This window comes from Papaver somniferum, chromosome 6, assembly GCF_003573695.1.
Source record: "Papaver somniferum cultivar HN1 chromosome 6, ASM357369v1, whole genome shotgun sequence".
Classification (NCBI taxonomy): domain Eukaryota; kingdom Viridiplantae; phylum Streptophyta; class Magnoliopsida; order Ranunculales; family Papaveraceae; genus Papaver; species Papaver somniferum.
In genome coordinates this window covers 116,062,408-116,083,006 of record NC_039363.1, presented here as the reverse complement: position 1 = coordinate 116,083,006, position 20,599 = coordinate 116,062,408, and the positions used below count along the sequence as shown (strand labels likewise).

The 20,599-nt window shown below is 37.2% G+C and overlaps 2 protein-coding genes across 2 annotated transcripts; one reads left to right on the top strand and one right to left on the bottom strand.

Annotated features, from left to right (window-relative positions):
* Nucleotides 1-8,782: 8,782 nt before the first annotated feature.
* LOC113288977 (bZIP transcription factor 27-like) lies at nt 8,783-10,762 on the top strand. Its single transcript, XM_026538138.1, has 3 exons — nt 8,783-10,018; nt 10,117-10,194; nt 10,337-10,762. Exons 1-3 carry the CDS (start codon nt 9,248-9,250, stop codon nt 10,409-10,411), a joined length of 924 nt encoding a protein of 307 aa, XP_026393923.1. The 5' UTR covers nt 8,783-9,247; the 3' UTR covers nt 10,412-10,762.
* A 3,438-nt stretch (nt 10,763-14,200) lies between these two features.
* On the bottom strand, nt 14,201-20,345 carry LOC113286074 (heparan-alpha-glucosaminide N-acetyltransferase-like). Its single transcript, XM_026534792.1, has 13 exons — nt 20,078-20,345; nt 19,477-19,614; nt 19,223-19,304; nt 18,831-18,907; nt 17,924-18,030; nt 17,310-17,442; nt 17,016-17,132; nt 16,844-16,929; nt 16,143-16,209; nt 15,594-15,672; nt 15,391-15,482; nt 14,520-14,663; nt 14,201-14,427 (listed from the first exon to the last, which is right to left on the bottom strand). Exons 1-13 carry the CDS (start codon nt 20,201-20,203, stop codon nt 14,392-14,394), a joined length of 1,284 nt encoding a protein of 427 aa, XP_026390577.1. The 5' UTR covers nt 20,204-20,345; the 3' UTR covers nt 14,201-14,391.
* Between the last annotated feature and the right edge of the window lie 254 nt (nt 20,346-20,599).

Below are 20,599 nucleotides of genomic sequence, written 5' to 3'. Positions count from 1 at the left end.
AGCACGAATAGTGGTCGTTCAAATGATACTTCATTCACATGAGAGGTTAGGGCCAGTCTTAGGGAGGGAAGCAGAGATGAAGAGAGCGATTAGGGAATAAAAAGATTACTCTAAGAGGTTATGAGAAAGTTGTGTCTAAGCTTGGAGAAGTAAAGGACATATTCATTGATAAATTCTCTAAACTCGGGTCGGTAAAAACAGGGATTGCTTGCGGTTCAGAGTACTTTTTTCATGTTTTCAAGAATAGCTAGATATAAACTAGGCTGAGTTTATCTCCTTACTCCACCACCTTTACTCTTCTTTACGGTGGGAAAAAGTCTCACTTTCGAAATCCTAGAATCCCATTTTTAGACTCTTACCAATTTTAGGTAACTACAAGGACTTTTTGATTGTATTCCCCGTTTCTATTTTTAATTTCTTCCCTTTTAATAATAGTTTCTTTAGCTTGACAAAAAAAAAAAAAAAAGACTGAATATATGGAAATGAAAGATAAGTTGATTTACCTAAGGATGTTGCCAGTAATTTATTTTGCAGGTTTGATTTTTTTTTTTTAAGCATAACAGAGGAATATATTAAGTCAGATAAGGAATACACGTGGATTAGTTACCCCCACAGTGTCCTTTAAGAAAAATCGGGTTAAGAAATTAGGTATTATATGATCCCTTCTTGCCGAGAAGCTTCCTTGCAGAATGTTGTAAGCTGCATGATCGCCTAACCCATTTGCTACTTGATTAGCTTCCTTGTATATATGATCGGAAGTGCAGTGCGGGATTACCGGTATTAACCGTCAAGCGATTGATTTTTGTGATCATTTTTTTTAGGTATTATAGTGGTTTCATGCTCTTGGTGATGAAATGTACTATAGTCGTTAAATCCCTTTTAAAAGAAACCGTGGGTCATTGTGTTTCTATTGCAAGTCTCTTCTCCATAAGCATCACCTAAGGTTCCGCTAACAAAGCTGTTGTGATGTCCAGGGATTGTGTCATTGAGATGATTGTTGATTTTGTCGATTCCTTGCATATAAGTCCCATTCAGCATGTTCTATATATCCTTTAACTATTTCATCTATATTTGCTTTTGATCTAATATATGTTGAGAGGAATTTATCCCACACAGATTTGGTCCATGAAGACGATAATTATGTTGGAATATTTTCAACGCCGCTAACCAAAGGGGGGTCCTGGGGGGCATCGCCCCCCAGGCTGTGGTCGACCTGACAGGTCAGGTCGTGGGGGTCCAGGGGAGACCGCCCCTGGTGGGGGTTTCAAGGGGGCAACGCCCCCGGAAGAATTTTTTGAACTGAAGGTTTTATTTGGCCGATAAAAGCCTGTTCGAAAATTTCGAATCCAAAAGACACCATTGATGTCTGTTGATGAAGGAACCTGACGTTTCGTGAATAGAAACCTGTTGGCGAATAAAAACCTATTCCCAACAGGTGCAAAACCCTTTATAAATAGCTTCTCCCAGTTTCGTTTAACATATAAGAAAAATCAATCTGTTTTCTCTGTTTCAAAAAGCATCATCAGAAATCAGAAATCTCTTTGTGTGTTCTTGATTGAATCAAGGGGTACAAACCTTGAATTCAGTTTTCGTTGCAGGGCTTTCATTGTATCCTGAAGGCAATATTTCGTATACCTATTGTAATCGCCAATTGTTATTGGGAGGGTAGAAATATTTGTCTAAAAGAAATTTATACAAGCCTTGAAAGTTTTGGAGTGCAACACTTTCTTCTCTGTGTCATTCATCCTTTGTGAAACCCATTTTTTTCCAACAAATTATGGTTTACCTCCGGTTCCATATCCGGAAGGTGCAGAGACGGGATCCCATTTGCCCAAATGAATTCTTGTTATAGCTGGAACACAATTGTGACTATTATGACGGGTCGTTGAGGTTCTCTGTTTATTGTTGGCTAACCAGAATGACCATATTAGAAAGCGGTAGGTTGGGTGTGACAGAGAGTTTCGACTTCGAGTGGTCCAAGTACGAAGAGGACGATCATGGTTTATCTCTGATTCCATATCTGGAAGCTGCAGACATTGTCCCGTTTACCCAAGAAATTATTCTTGTAGCTGGAATCTAGTTGGGAATTCGGGGTACGAGATACGTACGAGTATTATACGGGTTCTCAAAAGTCAATTTCGGTCAAAATCCGGTCAACGGCTGTGATCGGCAATAATACGGAACATCATACATACACGTATAACCCGTTTTAGAAATAGGAATTTCAACATACATACATATTAACCTGTAAAAAATCATTTTAAACATAATCTCTTTTTAGTTATTATGATTTAATAATTCACATGAACTATACGTATGATATGTGCATTACAATCAGCAAATAACATGTTCGTTAGTGGTATTGTAATTAGATTAGTGTATGTAAGATTTTAAAAGTCAAAATTATAATAAAGAATGATAATTTGATGATGATGTGGCAAAGTATTATACTGACTGTATAATTTGATAATTCATAAATATGCCTATAATTCGTTTTGGTCTGGGAATTCGCAAAACTAAGTCGAGAATCCAAATATCCGGATGATACATGAATTCGGTCGATACAAACGGATTGGCAAATTATATGTAAGTAGGAGCTGGAATGCAATTTTGACTATTATAACAGGGTGGGTGTATTAAAGAGTTTCTTTAGACGAAAGATTTGAGGAATTATGGTACATTTATCACCTTTATTAACCTGGCTTGATTGGGGTATACCCAATTTTAAGTGGACACTTTTTTAAGGCAAAGGGGAAGATCAAATGGGTAAAGTTACAAAATTGCCCTTACCCTTTATAATCCTAATTACCCTAAATCAGTTTTCATTCTCTCCATTTCATCTTCTTCTTCTCTTCCTCAAACACCATACCGGCTCCTCCATCTCCCACCATTAAAACTCGTCGATTAATTCGTTAAAATCGTCGATTCGAAAACTCCAATGAATCTTCATCAATGGATCTGCCACCACCTAGGGCTAGTAAGATGAAACAAACAAATAGAAAGCGCAATGAATACAACCCTGAATTTGCAAAATTAGTTCAAGAAAAAGAGAAGAAAAAAACGGTTGAAAGAGAAGAATTCTTAGGCGTTGAAACACGAGAAATGGTGCGATTAAGAAAGTAAGGGCATACTTAAACTCACTCTAGTACTTCAATTTAATGTTTGCATGTTAAATTAGGTCAAAAAAATCGAAATTGTGAATTGGCAGTTGCGACGCCGGCAAGGTATTATGTTATTGACCTTGCCGGCTTTTCATAGTTAGGGTTTGGCCGGCAGGTTCTTAGGTTGAATAACGTGTCGGCTGTTGAATACCTGTAACTGCTACTTGCAGGGCCGACAGGTTATTCAAATGTAGACCTTGTCCGCGTCAGTTTTTTAATGAAGCCGGCATGTTATTATTCAAGGATTCCGGTTTCAATATATTGGTTCCTGATGCCTTGAATTTTTAAAACCGGAATGGTATTTATATAAAACCATGACGGCGGTTTGTCAGCCGGCGATGTATGGGTTATGGACCTTGCCGACTTGTAATGTGAAAAATCCTTGTTTCTACTGTGTTCATATGTGTTATAAGCCGGCAGGCTATTTTAATGATACCCTGCCGGCTGTAGTTTGGCCGGCATGTAATTTAGATATCGACCCTTCCGGCCATGTTTCTGCCGGATATGTTATATTTGTAGACCCTGATGACCTGTAATTTTTTTCTTTCTTAATTGTTCTTGTTCAGGTTGGAAAAGGCAAAGAAGAAAGCTCTGAAAGCTCTTAGTCCTCCTTCAAGAGCTCCTCGTGTTGGTGATAAATTCTTGACTTTAACACATCGAGGGACATACGTTGTGCCGGGAACGACAAAAATTCGTATAACGAATGATTCTGAACCACCAACTGAACCCAGTGATTCAGACGAGAATCCAGATGAAGACCAATTAATTCCATCTGGTAGAAGAGGTGATGATGATGATGTTTATGAAAGCACTCCGGCTGCTGGAGGAGGTAACAATGATGATGATGATGATGGTGATCAAGACATGCCTGATGTTGGAGGAGGTAATGATTATGATGATGATGGTAATGAAGATAAAGGTAAGAATATCCAAGATGAAATTGTTGAAGAGGAGGAGGAACAAGAAGAAGAAGAAGAAGAAGGAGATGGAGAACAAACTCTAGCTATTGTTTAACCCACCGAAGCTTCAACTTCAACTTCAACCGAAACCGGAACGAGGAAGAGGGTGGTCACTAAACCAGCTGATTCTCACATGCCTCCCCGTCACTTGATGCTTACACTGAAAAAAGATGAGCTTCCAAGGGGGACCCAAGAGATGGTGGAAAAGTTCTTTTTTGATACAAAGACTCATGGGCATGTACGATCCATAATACTATCGTAAGTAATCTCAATCCGTCTTTGTTCTTTATTCAAGTGTGTAACTATCTTAAATTTGCGTTAAGTGTTTGTATTTCTTTTCATTTTGTTTTTTTGGTATTTAGGATCACAAGCATGCCGTCCGTCTCATGAGGCGCCAAGCTTCGTGTTCAGTGACTAATACTTGGGATCTTGACAAGGAATGTGAGGAGATGAAAGTGATTGTCAAGAACTCCGGGTTGTGGCCTGCGGTGGAGAGTTCGAATATTGAGCATGATAAAGTTATCGTATCTGCATTCTGTGAGAGGTTCTTCGAAAAGACTGATACAATGTTATTCCCATTCGGTGAGATGGCGATAACTCCCGATGATGCTCAACACATTCTAGGCCTCGAGGTTGATGGAAAAGAAGTCACTGAGGTATTCGATAATAAGTTTCCTTTCAAGGATATTTACAGATTGAGCCAGAAAATTGTCTGGTTGGAATCAGATTGAGACGGAGTCTGTTCTTGAGATGAAGGATGGTCGTCTAAGAAAGAAGTTTAATATGAAGAAGTTGAGGGACACATTATGGGAGACAAAGAAAATCTTTGATAAGGAAGGAAGGGTGAACCCGGTGCGAATCAATGCTACCGCGTCAGCTTATTTGCTATACGTCCTGGGCAAATGTATCTTTCCCGACAGTTCCGGAAGCTTGGTCGAGGCCAGTTATTTGCAACTATTGGATCCCTTAGATAAGATGCATGAGTATTCTTTGGGTATTGCGGTGGTCGCCTTCTTGAACAATGAGTTGAAAAAATGTTCTATGGCACTCACTAAACAAGTCAACGGAAACACATGTCTCTTACAGGTAATTTTATTGTCTAAATCATTTATATTTGCAAAACTCTCATAAGATAATATTCTTACTAAACTTTTTTTTTGCATAGATTTGGATATATGAGCACTTCCCTTCTTTGTTCAAAACCAACTCCTACGTCAAAGTGGATGCGAATGTTGCGGTTGATAAGCCAAGAGCGCAAAGGTACAGTTTTAAGGGTACACCAGGATAAGGAAATGCCGCAAAATCTTATGAAACTCCGAAACGCCATCGACAAATTGACTGCGGAGGAGGTGATATTTGATCCGTATCGAGATGCTAGAACTAAAGGTTTAATCCAAATGAGAGATGAAGTTGCATTATATTATGGACCCTTGATGACTATATATAATGGATATTCAATGTACACTCCACATCGGGTAACGCGACAATTGGGTTACGTCCAAGAAGAACCTCATTTCGATGAAAAAAAGCCGTTCTTTACTGTGGACATGGCTGAATGCAGCACGTCCCAAAAAACTATTAACGTCGCTTACGATCTAGCACCAACTCAAGAACATTGGGACAGTAGACGTCGCCGTAAAATCGATGTGAGTCTTTTGGACGAGGTGACCACCGGTCATGAAGCTAGTGAGAAATACATGGCGTGGTACTTGGGTTGGGCTCGTCCTACTGTGATTTGGGAAATGACTGCTGAAGAATTGGCTCGTAAGAGGAAGATGGCATCGAAAGACCCAGCAACAAGTCTTAAGTTCTTTGTAAGTATTTTAGAGTTGCTCTTACTATTTTAAGATTACATTATCGAATCATTCTATTAATTGTTTATTGCTTAATTGAAAATAGAAGGAGCAATTGAAGACCTTTGTGAAGGTGTTGTGTTGCGCGAAAGACAGAGGAGAGCCTTTGTCGATTGAAGAGCAAAGCAAGCACATTGACTATGCTTGCAATGTTGACAATGAGGATGCCCATGAATTGTTCAAGCAACTTGAGGCTGAAGTAAATGTGGAAGAAAAAGCTAGGAGGGAAGCACAAGCCAAGCTGAATGCTGACAAAAAGAGGGCTCGTAGCGGTCGTGGTGGTGAAGGTAGTAGCAGTGGTAGTGTTCCTAAACGGGGCCGAGGTCGTGGTCGTGGTGAATGAATGTTTTCCTAGTTTATGTTGTGGTGGACAAATGTTTAAGTTAATGGTGTGGACAAATGTTTTTTTAAGGTTTATGGGACATGTTTTCGTATTTTGGACAAAAAATGTTCGATTTCTAGTTGTTGAATGAATGGTTTGTTTAGATATGTAAAGTTTCAATACTTATGCCGTCATGCTTTTTATAAGTTACATTGCCGACTGCCCCAAGGCCGGCAAGGTTATGAATTGTCAGACTGCTGGTTCTGACAACGGAAATTGTGTAATTACCAGGGTCGGCAAGATAATACGATTCCTACCTAGCCGGCTGTTTACTTGCCGGTAAGGTAATATGTTATCGACCCTACCGGCTACGTGTGGCAAAAAAACCTTTCTCCTGATGACTAAAATCATATAAGGTCGGCATGGTAACAAAATTCATACCTTGTCGGCCGAATCCTGGCCGACATGCTAATGACCCAATACAGTTCCGGCGGATACACAGAAGAAAAAACTTCTCCTAATGCCGAAAATCATATAAAGTCGGCATGGTAACAAAATTCATACCTTGCCGGCCAAATCCTAGCCGGCATGCTAATGACCCAATACAGTTCCGGCGGATACACAGAAGAAACTGGTCTCCTGATGCCTAAAATCATCATCAGGTCGGCATGGTAACAAATTTCAGACCCTGTCGGCCTTACTTAGTCGGCATACTAGTGAAATAAAACAGTGCCGGCGGATTTAAATTTCAAATTTTTTGCAAGTACAATTTCATTGATTGACTTGTACTTGGGCACTATAACGGACAAATTTGGCCACCATCCTATAAATACACTACTTCTCTCTACAAAACAATATACAAATAGTTCCATATATTCTCTAAAGCTCATATCATCATACACTCCATCTAACTCACCTAATAGCTCCCTACAAACAACAATGACTTCATTTGATTCAAATGAAGATTTGGCAATCACCAAAGCATTGGTATGCGGAAAAACAACTTAGATGTCAATCCTCCGAAAGGGTGGATTCCACAATCTTTTGGGCTAGGGTACATAACAAATTTATCCAAGACTTTAGGAATCCAAATGCAAGAAGTGTTCAACAAGTGCATGAGAAGCACCTAGTCATTGAAAATGCAGTGCTTGCATTTTTAGCTCTCCAACCTCGGATTTTTAACACTCGCCCCTGCACCTTGTCCATTGCACAATTTGTGAGTATTTTTGTGGTTAGTTTTACGTGATCCATGTTCTTTTATCTTCCAATGAAACACCACTAACAAATGTAAGTTTGTTTTTGTAGCACGAAGTCGTGAAAGCGCGCTACTTGGAGGTAAAGGAGGAAGCATTCGCGTTTGATGCAAGCTATCACTTCTTGGCCGAAAGAATCCCGGAGGATAACCCGGACTACTTGGATGTTGTATCGTCTTCGTCAGAGGAAGATTGATGGCTTTAGAAGTTTTTGGATAGGTTTTGTGGGTATACCTCTATGTAAGCCCTCACGAGACTATAACTCGTCCACTAGGGTCGCCTAGGGGTTCAAAGGCTTGATGCACATGCTAAGTGCATTCGTTTTTCCATCGACAAGGATTAGGTTTTATGCTTCAATCAATGTAGTAACCAAAATTGAATGAATAAAGTGAATTACATCTTCCCATATTCTGTTTTCTGTTTGGTATAAGTACATGCCGACATGGTTATAAATCCTTATCATGTCGACTACAGGTCAGCCGACAGTGTTAAAAATTATGTGCATGCCGACCATATGATCGCCAGCATTGTAGGAAATTTTTCCATGCCGACCGTAAAATTCTGACCCAAGATAGTCGGCGTATTCTTCATTCAAAGACCCTTCCGGCCGAAAATCGGTCGGGGTATTCTGCATCCGAAAACCATGTCGGCCTCTGTTCGTCGGCAGCTTATTCAAAGTAGACCTTGCCGACAACCTTTGGTCGGCACCTTATTCAAACGTTTACCTTGGCGACCTTATACATTTTCTAAACCAAATTTTTTGATCGAAATCGAACTGATAAGACAGATGAAAGGTTTAATCTATTGAATTCATAATTACAAAATTTTAATCTAAACTCAATTATTAACCTAATCAGAATTTTAGTGTTAATTAATCAAAGACATATTAACCATTTATAAAATACAAGGTGAAGGGGTGGCTTGGTTTTACTTTAAAATAACAAGATTTTATCTTATTGGGTATACCCCAATTAGTTTGAGTATACCCCAATCTGACGAGGTTTATTAATAATCATTTTCTCTTCAAATCAGAAAAAGAAAACACATCTGTAAATGATGAAGCTTGATATTACAAAAATAGACACTCTACAAACTGTCGATGGTTTGGGATCTTCAAACATATGAAGCCGCGTGGCAGATAGAAATCATGGAAAAAACATGTCCTTTTCTTACTCTTTTTGTATAAAAGCTAGTTTCATGGTTAATAATTCATTCTTCCATCAAATGATGAAAGAAAATGAATTCTTCATGAATATTTATAGAAGTATTATTAGTCTCATAATTTCTTCCACATAAAAAACCACTCCTTTTCTAGTATCATCTTGATTCTTGACATCTTCCAATCCCGTGGGTGCAGCATTTATCCAGTGTGCATTAAAGGAAAAAATGTTCATTTTGAAAACCACAAGTTATTCCTAATTGGACAAAACCAAAAAACACCTTATTTCCAATTGGACATACACATCATCTCCTCTCTGTTCACTTACCCAGTCTCTCTACAAAGAAAAAAGAGAAGCCTCTTTCTGAAATCTTCCATTTATGTCACAATCAGATTCAGAATCCTCATCTCACTATATATAACAACTAAAACCCCAACCCACCTTTGTTCTGTTCCTTGGTTAGACTCTTTTATTCACAGTTAGCTTTTGTTTGAGTTGTAGTTGATTTTCTTTCTTTGTTTCAAGTCTTTATTTTTACTATGATGTGGTCATCAAGAGTGGATGACCATGGCAATAGAGTTTCATCTTCATCATCAGCAAAGTCTTTATCTTCTTCATCTCCATCTTCATCACATTCATCAATCTTAAGAAACCCAAGAAGAAAAACCATGGAAGAAGTTTGGAATAATATCAATCTTACTTGTATTCATCATAAGAATACTAACACTTCCTCCTCTCCCATTAGAGTGGAAGATTCAAGTATTCCATTACCCAAACCCAAAGCTACTTCACAAACTTTTCCTGTCATCAGCAATCTCCAAGAGTTTTTAGCTAGACCGTTTAACAAAGACTCTCAAAGTCATCAGAAACAACAACCAAAAACAGGTGCCCAGCTGATTTCAAGATTTTCAACTGGTCAGGTTCATCCTCCTCCTCCACCACCACCACCATCACCACCAGTACCGGTAGCACAACCACAACCACAACCGCTCCCACCAACCATTAATCTGAATTCAGCCTGTGATCAGCAATTTCCATACCTGGATGATAACAGTGATGAGCACCCACTTCGTCCGAACCCAAGATTGAATCACAACAATCTTAGTTTTATCGATTCACCTTCTTTTGTTTCAGCTTTGAATACATCCCATCCATTTGATCAAGCATTTGGGAATTCAACTCTCCCTAATAACAAGAGAAGAGCTTCTGATGAAACTGATGATAACAACATCAACTGTACTGGGGATCGTAGGCATAAGAGAATGATCAAGAACAGAGAGTCTGCTGCCCGTTCTAGAGCTCGGAAACAGGAATCTCTCTCTCTCTCTCATTTCTGTCCACTCTGCAAGAATGGGTCTTTGTGCTGGTCTTTGATTCTCACACTCTGGGTTGTTTTTTTATTCTTCAGGCTTATACAAATGAGCTGGAGCTTGAAGTTGCAAATCTCATGGAAGAAAATGCTATGCTCCGGAAACAGCAACAGCAGGTACCAAGAAATTCTATTAATTTTTTTTTATAAAATAACAAAAAACTATAATTCTTTTTTCATTCTTAATTTGTTATTGAATTAGTAGTTTGGTTGTTGATGCAAATTATTTAATGCGTTTGTTAATGTGGTACTGGGACAGTTATATCTAGCAGCAGCAGCACACCAACTTCCAAAAAAGACTACGCTTCAAAGAACATCAACTGCCCCATTTTGAGAGCAAGCATGCAGTACTAGCTTGATCAGCAGCAGCAGCGGCATCACTTTAAATTTTCTCCGCATCACTCCTCCATATGTACAGGATCAGGACCACATCTTCTACCATGCAGTCTAGATTGTAGTGAATAGTCTTCCGGAAAGAGATATAACCAAAAAGAAACAGTATCCGTTTTGTTGCTTTGTGAGAAGGAAAGGTCATTTCCATGTTGTTTTAAAATCTCCCTAGTACTGTTCTTTAATTTTCATTTCGGTTATTGTTATATATATTTTGCTTAGGATTTTAGTTTACTAATTCTATGCGTGTAATTTGATAGCTTATATAAAGTTGGCTTAGATCCTATTTTTTGTGCTTTTGTTTGTAAAAAAATGCTATATTTCTATCAATATATTTGTCTTGATATGGCTGCAGTGCTGCCAAGAATGATGCTTTGTGATGGGGATTTATTTAGGTTATTTAAGGTCATTGATTTTAAAATATTAGGGTATCTTATATAAGAAATAAAAATCAACCAAACCCCAATTCATTAATCAAAGAAAAGAGAAGAGAGGAGAAAAGGAAAGAACAAGTTGGTCCTTGGTGATAAGTTCATTTTTATTATATTTTTGACCCACCAAGGGAACAAGATAATGCGCACCCTCCAAAGTCACATCCCTCTATTTATAATTTTCTATGATGTTGATAATTTGCTGATTTCAGCCTGCTTTTCGTACTTAATTTTCTCCTAACGTTGTGGTTGTAATTGAGACACTTTCGGTTATCTTCAAGACCCTATCTTTTTACTATTAATAGTCCCTAATTTGGTAAGGAGTAGGAAAAAAAATACGTATAAGGTCAAGATAGATCATCTCATTTTAGTAGATAAATGATCTGGTTAAATGATAGTGCAGTAGATTATGCAGCCGACCAAAAAAAAACAAAAAGATTAGTTTTGCGATAGTGCCAGATCAAAAATGTCATGCGGCGTGCCATTTTTTTTTTTTTTTTTTTTGCAACCCTTAACCCTCACCTTACACTAAACCTGGCACTAACCTTATAGTAGACCTAAGAATTAAGGTCATTCTAAGCCATTAACAACTAACAATCCTGTGAGAAACAAAACGACATGTCAACTTCACCAGTTGCATGGTGGGGATCTTCTCTAAGACCAAGAAGAGCAAATGGTTGTAGGTGGGTCACTAAAAATATATTGATGATATCTATCATTTCCGAACACAAGCCACAACAGTTGAGGTAACATAAAAAAGGGTCTGAACTTAGTCCTTGCATTTTGTTGCCATGTTTATGTTTTAAGAGCTGAAATGGGATTCTGGATGGGTGAAAGAGAGGAATCACAGAAGAGGCATCTAAAAAGTTACTAGGGTAAAACCCAAAAGAAATGAATGGTTACTTTCTGATAACCAGATGGAAACAGTCTTTTACCCTTTCCATCCATAATAATCAAAGCAAAGTAGGGCACGTACTTTGCATAAATGGCAATGCCCATTTTGAGGGGTGTAACTAACTTTGCCATTTAAATTTGCTGCCAACCGGGCAGTAAACACTCATGAAAGCAATGAATGACTGTTGCTGGTACAATGACTCATCTACCCATTCCAAAGATGTGTCTGTATTTATATTTGAAGCCTTCGTCTTAACCATAACATAAAAGATGGATAAAGAAAGTGCAGGACTAGTTTGATAAGGAGGCATCAATTCAAGCTCTAAAGTCCCGGATGCTTCATGAAACTGTAGGGCCAAAACCTCCTCAATTTGTGGGAGAGGGTGCTTCCTCTTTTCTGAAAGGAGTGGGCATGCTCCCTTCTTCTACTTGTAAGTAACGTCTTTTTATATGCAACCTTAAACTCCCACTCGCACCTGGTGTATTGTCGGTGGAATTCTCTAAACTCTGTTATATTCTAAGTTTCTTTCACATGCTCTGAAACGAACGATTTCATCAACTCGACTCGACTCGATTCTTTCTGATAAAAGAAGCTGCTGCTGACATATCATGTCTGTGGCTTTAACGGTTAACGTGTATATCTTTTGCCTTAATAATAAAGTCTTTAGTTTGCCGTATCATAATACAGAGAAAAGAAAACAGACGATGGGAAGTCACAGACGTACTGAAAAGATATCAAAGACAATGAGATTATATTCACTTACTTAATTACGTACTGCCACTTTACAACTACTAGCTGCCTTCCCCATATACACCAAAAACCTGCTCTGGGAGTTAGGTTAGGCTTTGGTCATTCTAGGCTATCGTACTTTCTGACTAACATATAGCTTCATTCATGTACATAGGGGGTCTTTTACACAGTAGTAATCTTGTGCGGTGGAAGACAAAGTCGATGAACTCAGTCTTCATTCAAAATTTTGACACTAAAATTCAAAGCACAATGAGTGTGTACATCAACATGGTCTAATCCTGAAAGTGGAGTTCCTGGAAAGGGATTACTAGTATTTCGGCTTTTCTTGGTTCTTATAAATACACAACTTCGACTGATCTAAGTTCTCCTTCCATGCACCAATTGAACACAAACAACAAAGATGTCCCTCCCTCCTATAAAGAAAAGCCTAGAAAAGGTGTTAATATGGAGACGACAAAAACTAGTTACTTATCATCTCCACTACTACTAAAAAAGGACATGATAAGCTGAACACAACACTAGGTTCCCAGCGAAAGGCTATTCCTTCTGTTTCAGTTTTGCAAGTCCAGTGCAGCTGTGGCATAATTACTAAATAAAGTCATCCGCCACCATACGCGTCGAGGGATGACTCGCTAGGTGGTGGTGATGGTGGTCCCTTCTGTTGATGTTGGCTTGACTCTGTATTTTTACCCATTTATGTACAGACTTTGGAGTTTAGTCACTGAGTGGTATTGTAAATTGATTGTACTAAGATTCCAAGAATTTTGTTTTCTATTATTGTTTCTGTTCTTCAAATATTTTGCACCCTAGTGATCCAACATCCTTCACTATAAAAGTTCATGATGATCCACTTAAAAAATGTCCAATTACATCTACATAATACTTCCAATTTCATATTATGTATAGATGTACCTATCCCAGTACTACTCTTTTCAGTTTTCGCTTCATCTTTTCATTATTGTGTTGTTGGAAGTGTGAAATTGAATCTAAGACAGGGATAGGAAATGACCATTGGGTATTCTTCTTACTGTTTTAGGAGAATATTTGTCCAACTATGTCTGTCTACAACAGTTAGTCAATAAGCAAGAATTATGAAGAGATGCATATTTTACCCATTAGAAACTGTCAACCTGGTCTTTTCATCTTTTTATTGATTTAGTGGGGTTAATGGATGCACACTTATCACCAATCTTATCTAACTCAATTATTAGTACTTTCACTTCCTTTACATGTCAAAAGCAAAAACTAAGTTTAAGAAGCCGACTACAATATGCTCGGAATTGTGTAAAGGGTTACATATTTTACTGTCTAAACATTTATAAGATCTAAAATGATGGAGGGGTTCTACAGTTGACTCTGCCTCGACTGAATCGGGTTATACTTTGAACTCGTGAAGTTCCATGCGACTAAGGAGATCTATACTTGATCATATCAAGGTTATAGCCTAAAGCAGAAATCAGTCTGAAGCTTGATGAAAGAATTATGTATAATACCGATAACCTTTTGCATCATAAGTTAACATAGTGCAGTTTCTAGGCATAGTAAATAGCGAGTCAAGTAATTGGTTTAAGTTCGTTTACTGACATCCTTATACCTAGGCTTTCGTAGTTTAGGCAACAGGTAGTTTAAACAGGTGAAAAGACTAACTTGCCGAGTACTTACTTTATTTATCTATACTCAAAACTACTTCAAATTATATAATACTGACAAAATTATAAGGTAGGTTTTAGTCATAATTACATATATAAATGAATGATACATGTTGTAAGCAACATTTTGAATATGAAAGCATGTGTTCCAATAGCAGATGAAGTATGAGTGTTACCCGTAGTAAAATCGACGTATGAGTTATTTCTGGACAAAGCATGTCACAATCCAATGAATCTGATAAAATTTACAGAGACAAATGTAAGTAACATCATTTATATATGTAAAGGAACTTACAAAAAGACAAATAAATGTACAAGGTCTCTTACCAAGTTATTTTTTGGAGAAACCGAATAGAAGCCTTGTATTGCAATTACAGCCAAGTTCGAAGATATAAGAACAAAGATGGACAAAGAATGTACTCCCATCCACTCAAGCAGTGATGTTAAACGCCTGTAACCATAAATATCTACCTGAAATTGAGTTCAGCATTTGGTCAAATTTATAGTACTTGCCCGTTTTGGTTCAAAAGTAAATAAAGCATAGATGTACAAAAAACTATTACAATTCTTGGATCTATACCCCAAAACATGTCTGAACAAAGTTTTTTCTCTTCATTCATATCCATTTTGATGATGAAGAGGTTTTGTACCTATATCTATCACAGGCTAACATGGAATTGGTTGCTAGCAAATAAATACTCTAATTCAAGTATCCAAGCTTAGTACATAATCTAGAAATAGATGAAGATTTTGGTTTAGGAGCTGAGATATGTGAAACACATGAGGCATGAGTCGCATGACCATTCCGTGGCTGCCATTTACTTGTATTTGCCGACATGTATAGCTGTAAGCATTCAGAACAACGCATATATCTCATCTATTATGAATATCTGTCTCCATATGCTGGCAAAGATAATGTGTGATTACTGTCTGCAAGCAATTCTACATATATGACAAAGGACTATCCTGTGTTCATTCATTTGGCAAGAAACAGCTATGAACAGTAAAATCTAGTAACTGTATGGAAATGAATACTGTTTATTCTTCATTTGGCATGCAGGACTTTATGTGCAACTCCCTCACTGTTACGAAGGTCGTACAGATAGGACTGGGAACATGGGGAAACACGGGCACCTTTAAGTCTCTATCTTTCAGTTGGAGCTATGCAGTCAAGTAATAGACTACTGATTGAGCTTACCAGTATGTAAAAAGCACAGAAAGTGATTCCAGCTGTAGAAGATGTAAGCAGCATATAACTGATGGTGTATAAAGATTTGTTTAAGGGAATATCTGGAAAGAAGCAATATGTAACATCAGTAGAGTGGCATAATACATCATATTTCTGTTGAGTATCTCTAATTCATTTGTGCACAGTGGATCTTTGCTTGTTGAAGTGCTTACCTACATACGAAAGAAACACACCGAGGCCAAAAAATGAAAAGGAAAGCAATACCCAATGAAGAAGACGATCCTTGTGGTCCTGAAATGTGTTAATATAAATTAATCCATTTGCATAAACATACTCCCTCCGTCCCATAAAAAGAGGGTCTTAGTTTTTCATGTATGCTTAGAAAAGTGAAAGACCCACTTTTTGTGGGTCGGAGGTGGTATAAGTTATCAAAATTAGAGTGCAACCAAAAAGTAGACAAGATCCTATCACTATGTATTTGCAAGGGTTAAAAAAGTGGATGATAATCACAACTTTGAGTGCACTGGAAAAGGTTAGAAAGTCCGTTTCTGTTAATATCATGTGAGTCTGTTTCTGTTAATATCATGTGTTCAATACCTAGCTCTAGCTGCATTTCAGTTTCTCTGTTGTAAATCTTCATAGTCTTCCTTTTAGAGTATTTCTGATTTTTTACTGCACCTATTTTTTCTTATAACTGATTTTCTACTAAAAATTAAAAGCAAAGTAAACAAATTCAAAAGAATATGTGTGGGTCTGCTCACCTCTAATAGCACAAGAATGTGACCATACTGAAGTCCAATGATGCAGGTCACGGCAGCTGTGATGGAGCTGGAAGAAGTACAAGCAGTAAGATAGCAGCAAAAGTGATTGTGGATAAGCACTGAACAATTAGATTGTATTTGTATCCACTGTACAAACAATACAGATTCTGTATGAGAAGCCAAACTGCAAACTGTAGGGTAATAGTATTATGTTATATGAGAAAAGTACATTGAGTGGTTATCTAAGGATTCATTAATTGGTAAAAAATTAACAATGATGTATACCCCAGAGGAAGTTAGCTATGAAAATAAAGCACAAAAACTGGGTCATTTTTACTTAGTTATGGGAATTATTCTCCTATAGAACCTCTAAACCGGAACTCTTGTCAAGTCTTTCCATCTGTTCTGCTACGTGACATTTTTTATGTTTTCTGTATGCCCCAGTTTTGAACATCTTATGAGTTAGTTTAGATAGACTCTCTAGCTTGTTATGCATGTCGAGAAATATTTTATGGTTTTTCAATGAGGGAATGATGCAACCAGCAACCCCCCATCCCGCTAAGGTAAAATTGAAAGAGTCTATGTAAGAAACTGGATTGCATTTAACTAGCGCATAAGACCAAGATTGAACCAAACATCATATAACCAACAGGATCTACACAATAGAGAAAAGAACATATTGAATACTCTAGCCAACCCACCTTAAAATACCTTCGGGATCAAATGGTGCATGGCACCATGGTGGTACACTGTCTGAACCTTGGCCAATTGCAGGATCACTGCATTCCTGCAATGAATATATGTTGCTTAGGCATTAATAGATATGCCTCAGTCATCAGTGTTTCATAGATATGTTCCTCAAGATAGGTATACCTTCAAGTTTCTGTAAACAGGCTTCTTATATAAATGATTAATACCAAGAACGTAACGATCAATCATTCCTGCTGAATTACAAGCTGGCCCAAGATCACCTCTGGTTGAACAGTTCACCTACATATAATAGATCATCTTCGTGTTACAATAACATTCAGGAGAAAGATGATTGGACATGGAGATCCATAACAACATTTGAAAATAGAAACAAGAGTTTGCTCTAGGATGAGTCCGATCACGTTTTCCTAATATCCTTAACAGCTATAACAAGAAAAGAAAAAAAGTTTCACTCACCGTGTAACTGATGTAGCTATTATTTGATGAAGAGGGGGAAGATGTTGACTGTGGGACACTGAATTGCCAGTCCGGAACATATAAACCATACAGTAGTGCAGAATATATGATGCATAGTCCAACTGCCACACACCTGAAGAATGAAGTGAAAAAACATACGGATGAGAGGAAAGGATAGAGAGAGATATAAAAAAAAAATGAAAATAGAGAAAAATCAAATTTTCTTTCGGATAGATACAGGAAATTGGGTTAATAAATTGGTTGACTAAGATGGAAGGCAATTCAACCATAAAACCGTAGACATTTCACTGGAAATTGCAAGGGTTTTCACGGGTTGTAAGTTGCAAGAATGGTTTCATTCCATAAGAAGATGTATGCTGGAAGCTCAAAGACAATGGTTAGCTAGAATGCGAGAGATCCATCATCAGCATGCAATCACTAGTCCTCATAAGGAATATATATCATGAACTGAGCAAACCAGATGGCAGATGGTCAAAAATATGTTTTAAGCATTGTTCTTCTAATACATTCTCATTTTCCAAAAAAAAATATGCTTTAAGCAGACTTTAGGTTTACAGCAGCAAAACAATGATAGTTATGAAAAAAAAAATTACCAATGCAAAAGATAGCTCTTAAAAACTGCTACTTGTTTCTCTGTACCACTGTTATAAGGAAACCAAATTTCACATAAAGCAGCAACTATATATCCGATGGTTATTCGCTGCAGTCAATGAAAAACTAGATCAAATTGGCAAATTCTTATAAATATTTGAATAAAATTGGAAAGGATACAGTACAAGAGGTATAGAGGAATATGAAAAATAGAGAAATCAGTTAACATTTAAACTCTTTAGAAAGTAGTAGTTGATAATTGAAGCATCGCCTATTAAGTGTCATATTCCTGAAATCTTTGAAGCATCGCTATTAACATTCTACTGATCCAAGTAGCATTCTAATTTTGGAGTACCTCCTGACAGACTGATTGGAATACCCAATGATGATCCAACTCAAGCAAAATACATCTATACTGACATCTTTTCTCAAGATGTCATCTTCAAGTTTTCTACTGAATTGAGGACATTATATTGATTCGAGATCAAAAGGTTAGAAAAAAATAGAAATAGTGAAGATTCACCATACACATAATACAAAAAGGAATTTGGTCATTTACCATACCCATAATACAAAGAGGAATTCTGTCAGAATGACTAAAAAATCAAATATTTTTTGTCTTTAGGATATTTCAGTGTTCATAAAGGCCTTGACCCTAGCTTACCTACCAAAGGATATTACAGATGCTGAGCTATCTAATTAGCTACACCAATAATAATGTACATCTATGAAAATTACATATTCTGGTGAACTTGCATATCTAGAAATCTAATAAAGAAAAGTGTCCATCAAAAACATTGGATTCAAAATGCAAGTCTCTGGGTATGGGATAACACTTATAAAAGCATTGAATAACAAAGTATGTGACCCAGTTAGCAGACCTCTCAGTGGGAGTTGATGATTTCATACCTGGAGAATGCCAAACAACCGAATGCTTTCAAGGTCAACACCAAAGGTCAAAGAGGTTATACCATGAAAGTAACCACCTGGAGTGAATGAAAACATGTGAGCTTAGCTGCTCATTGGATGATCAGATACAGATATGAAGGAAGATAGAGAAATATTAATAAAAGCCTAAACTTTAGGGACCACCTTAACCATGAGTTCCAGCAAACATAGAGCTTGGCCTTACTCGACTAGGTAGATGCAACAATTAATACTATTGGATTTTCTAATTAAACCAGAACAACCAAGTCATGTGAACAAAGGGCTAGAATAATCAAAAGGGAGTTTAACCAAATGGAATAGATAAAATCACAAGAAGATGGATGGTAACAGATCGGAGATATCCACGACATTACCTTGAAGAAAAACACCAAGAAGAAAGAGCTGTACTGTCTTTACAAGTGCCTTACATGTAGCCACTCTTCTGTTCGATACTCTCTGCAATTAACAACTTATTGAGACTTTCCATTGCAAGAAAAGAGAGAGACTATTGAACTCGTGAATAACAGATCTCACCCATTTAATTAGTAAGGAATTAAATTAGAATGCAATTACAAAAAGCTGATGTGCTTTCAAGGAATAATTCACTTCTCAGATAAAAATTATGTACCTTGTAGACAAGTGCCACAGAAACACCAACAATGAAAAGAAAGAAAGGCATCACAAAATCTGCCAAGTGTACACCGTTCCATGGAGAATGACCAATGGATGGAGCAAGTGAACCACCATAATCGACAAATATCATGAGCTAGATGATAAGAACATGGCAACTTGTCAGTAAGAAGAACCTGCCATATCTATGATCTGTAAAAAGAAGCCTGTGCATACTGATAGAAACATACATTTCTTCAAATTTAACAATTTAGCTTACCAAATTCAAGTCTCAAACAATTCAGGATTTTCATGTTGACTACAAATTAGATTTTCGAGTTCTCTAGGCTGCCATTATATGACCTAAATGATCAAACAATCAAGCATTTCTGTAATTCCAAAATCCTGTCCAGTGATAAATACCTAGTTAACTCACTAATCCGAGTCATTTATTAGTCCTTGATCTACAGCTATCATTCCAATCTCACTGTATTTTCAAAAAATATTTATTCTTGTACAGATTCAAAATTTAGTAGTTGATATTTCAATCTCAAATCAAACCTAAAATCAACCAAAAAAAATGGAAATAAAGATGCTTTACTGAGAAAGAGAGAGCTTACGAAGACAGCAAGACCTCGAAAAACATCAAGAGAAGCAACACGAATCTTCTTTCTTTTGGTCGTACTCTTTATTGATACTTTATTATCTTTTCCTTCTTCGCATTTCAGTACTAAATACTCAGCCATTTTTGCCGATCCGTTTGGCCGGAACCGTATGGTGTTCCGTTTATAAATTGTAATATTCCGGCGTTATATTCGAGAAATTTCTAGGATACTTTTGGGAAGAGTTGTTTCATTAATTGCAGAGAGAAATACAAAATGATCGAAAAAGAAAGGAAGCTCCCGCCAGTCTTAACTGTTAAATAACCCTTCTTTATATTTTTTATTTACGAATAATAACCCTGATTATTAATATGTGAATGGGGTAATTATGACATTCAAAGTTTTAACTATGTTTTTTAATACTATTTCGTACAATCTTTCAGGAGATTAGAATGTAATATAAACAAACAAAATTAGTGGGTGAGATAAGATCACAAGAAGGTGTCGGAAGATTAAGTGATTCTCTTAAGTCACGCCTAA

Coding starts and splice junctions, on each gene's coding strand:
- LOC113288977 (XM_026538138.1), top strand. CDS start 9,248: ATGATGTGGTCATCAAGAGTGGATGACCATGGCAATAGAGTTTCATCT. Junction 10,019..10,116: donor GTTCTAGAGCTCGGAAACAG/GAATCTCTCTCT, acceptor TTTATTCTTCAG/GCTTATACAAATGAGCTGGA. Junction 10,195..10,336: donor TCCGGAAACAGCAACAGCAG/GTACCAAGAAAT, acceptor GTACTGGGACAG/TTATATCTAGCAGCAGCAGC.
- LOC113286074 (XM_026534792.1), bottom strand. CDS start 20,203: ATGGCTGAGTATTTAGTACTGAAATGCGAAGAAGGAAAAGATAATAAA. Junction 19,305..19,476: donor CTGTGGCACTTGTCTACAAG/GTACATAATTTT, acceptor TGTTAATTGCAG/AGAGTATCGAACAGAAGAGT. Junction 15,483..15,593: donor TGTGTTTCTTTCGTATGTAG/GTAAGCACTTCA, acceptor GCTTCTTTCCAG/ATATTCCCTTAAACAAATCT.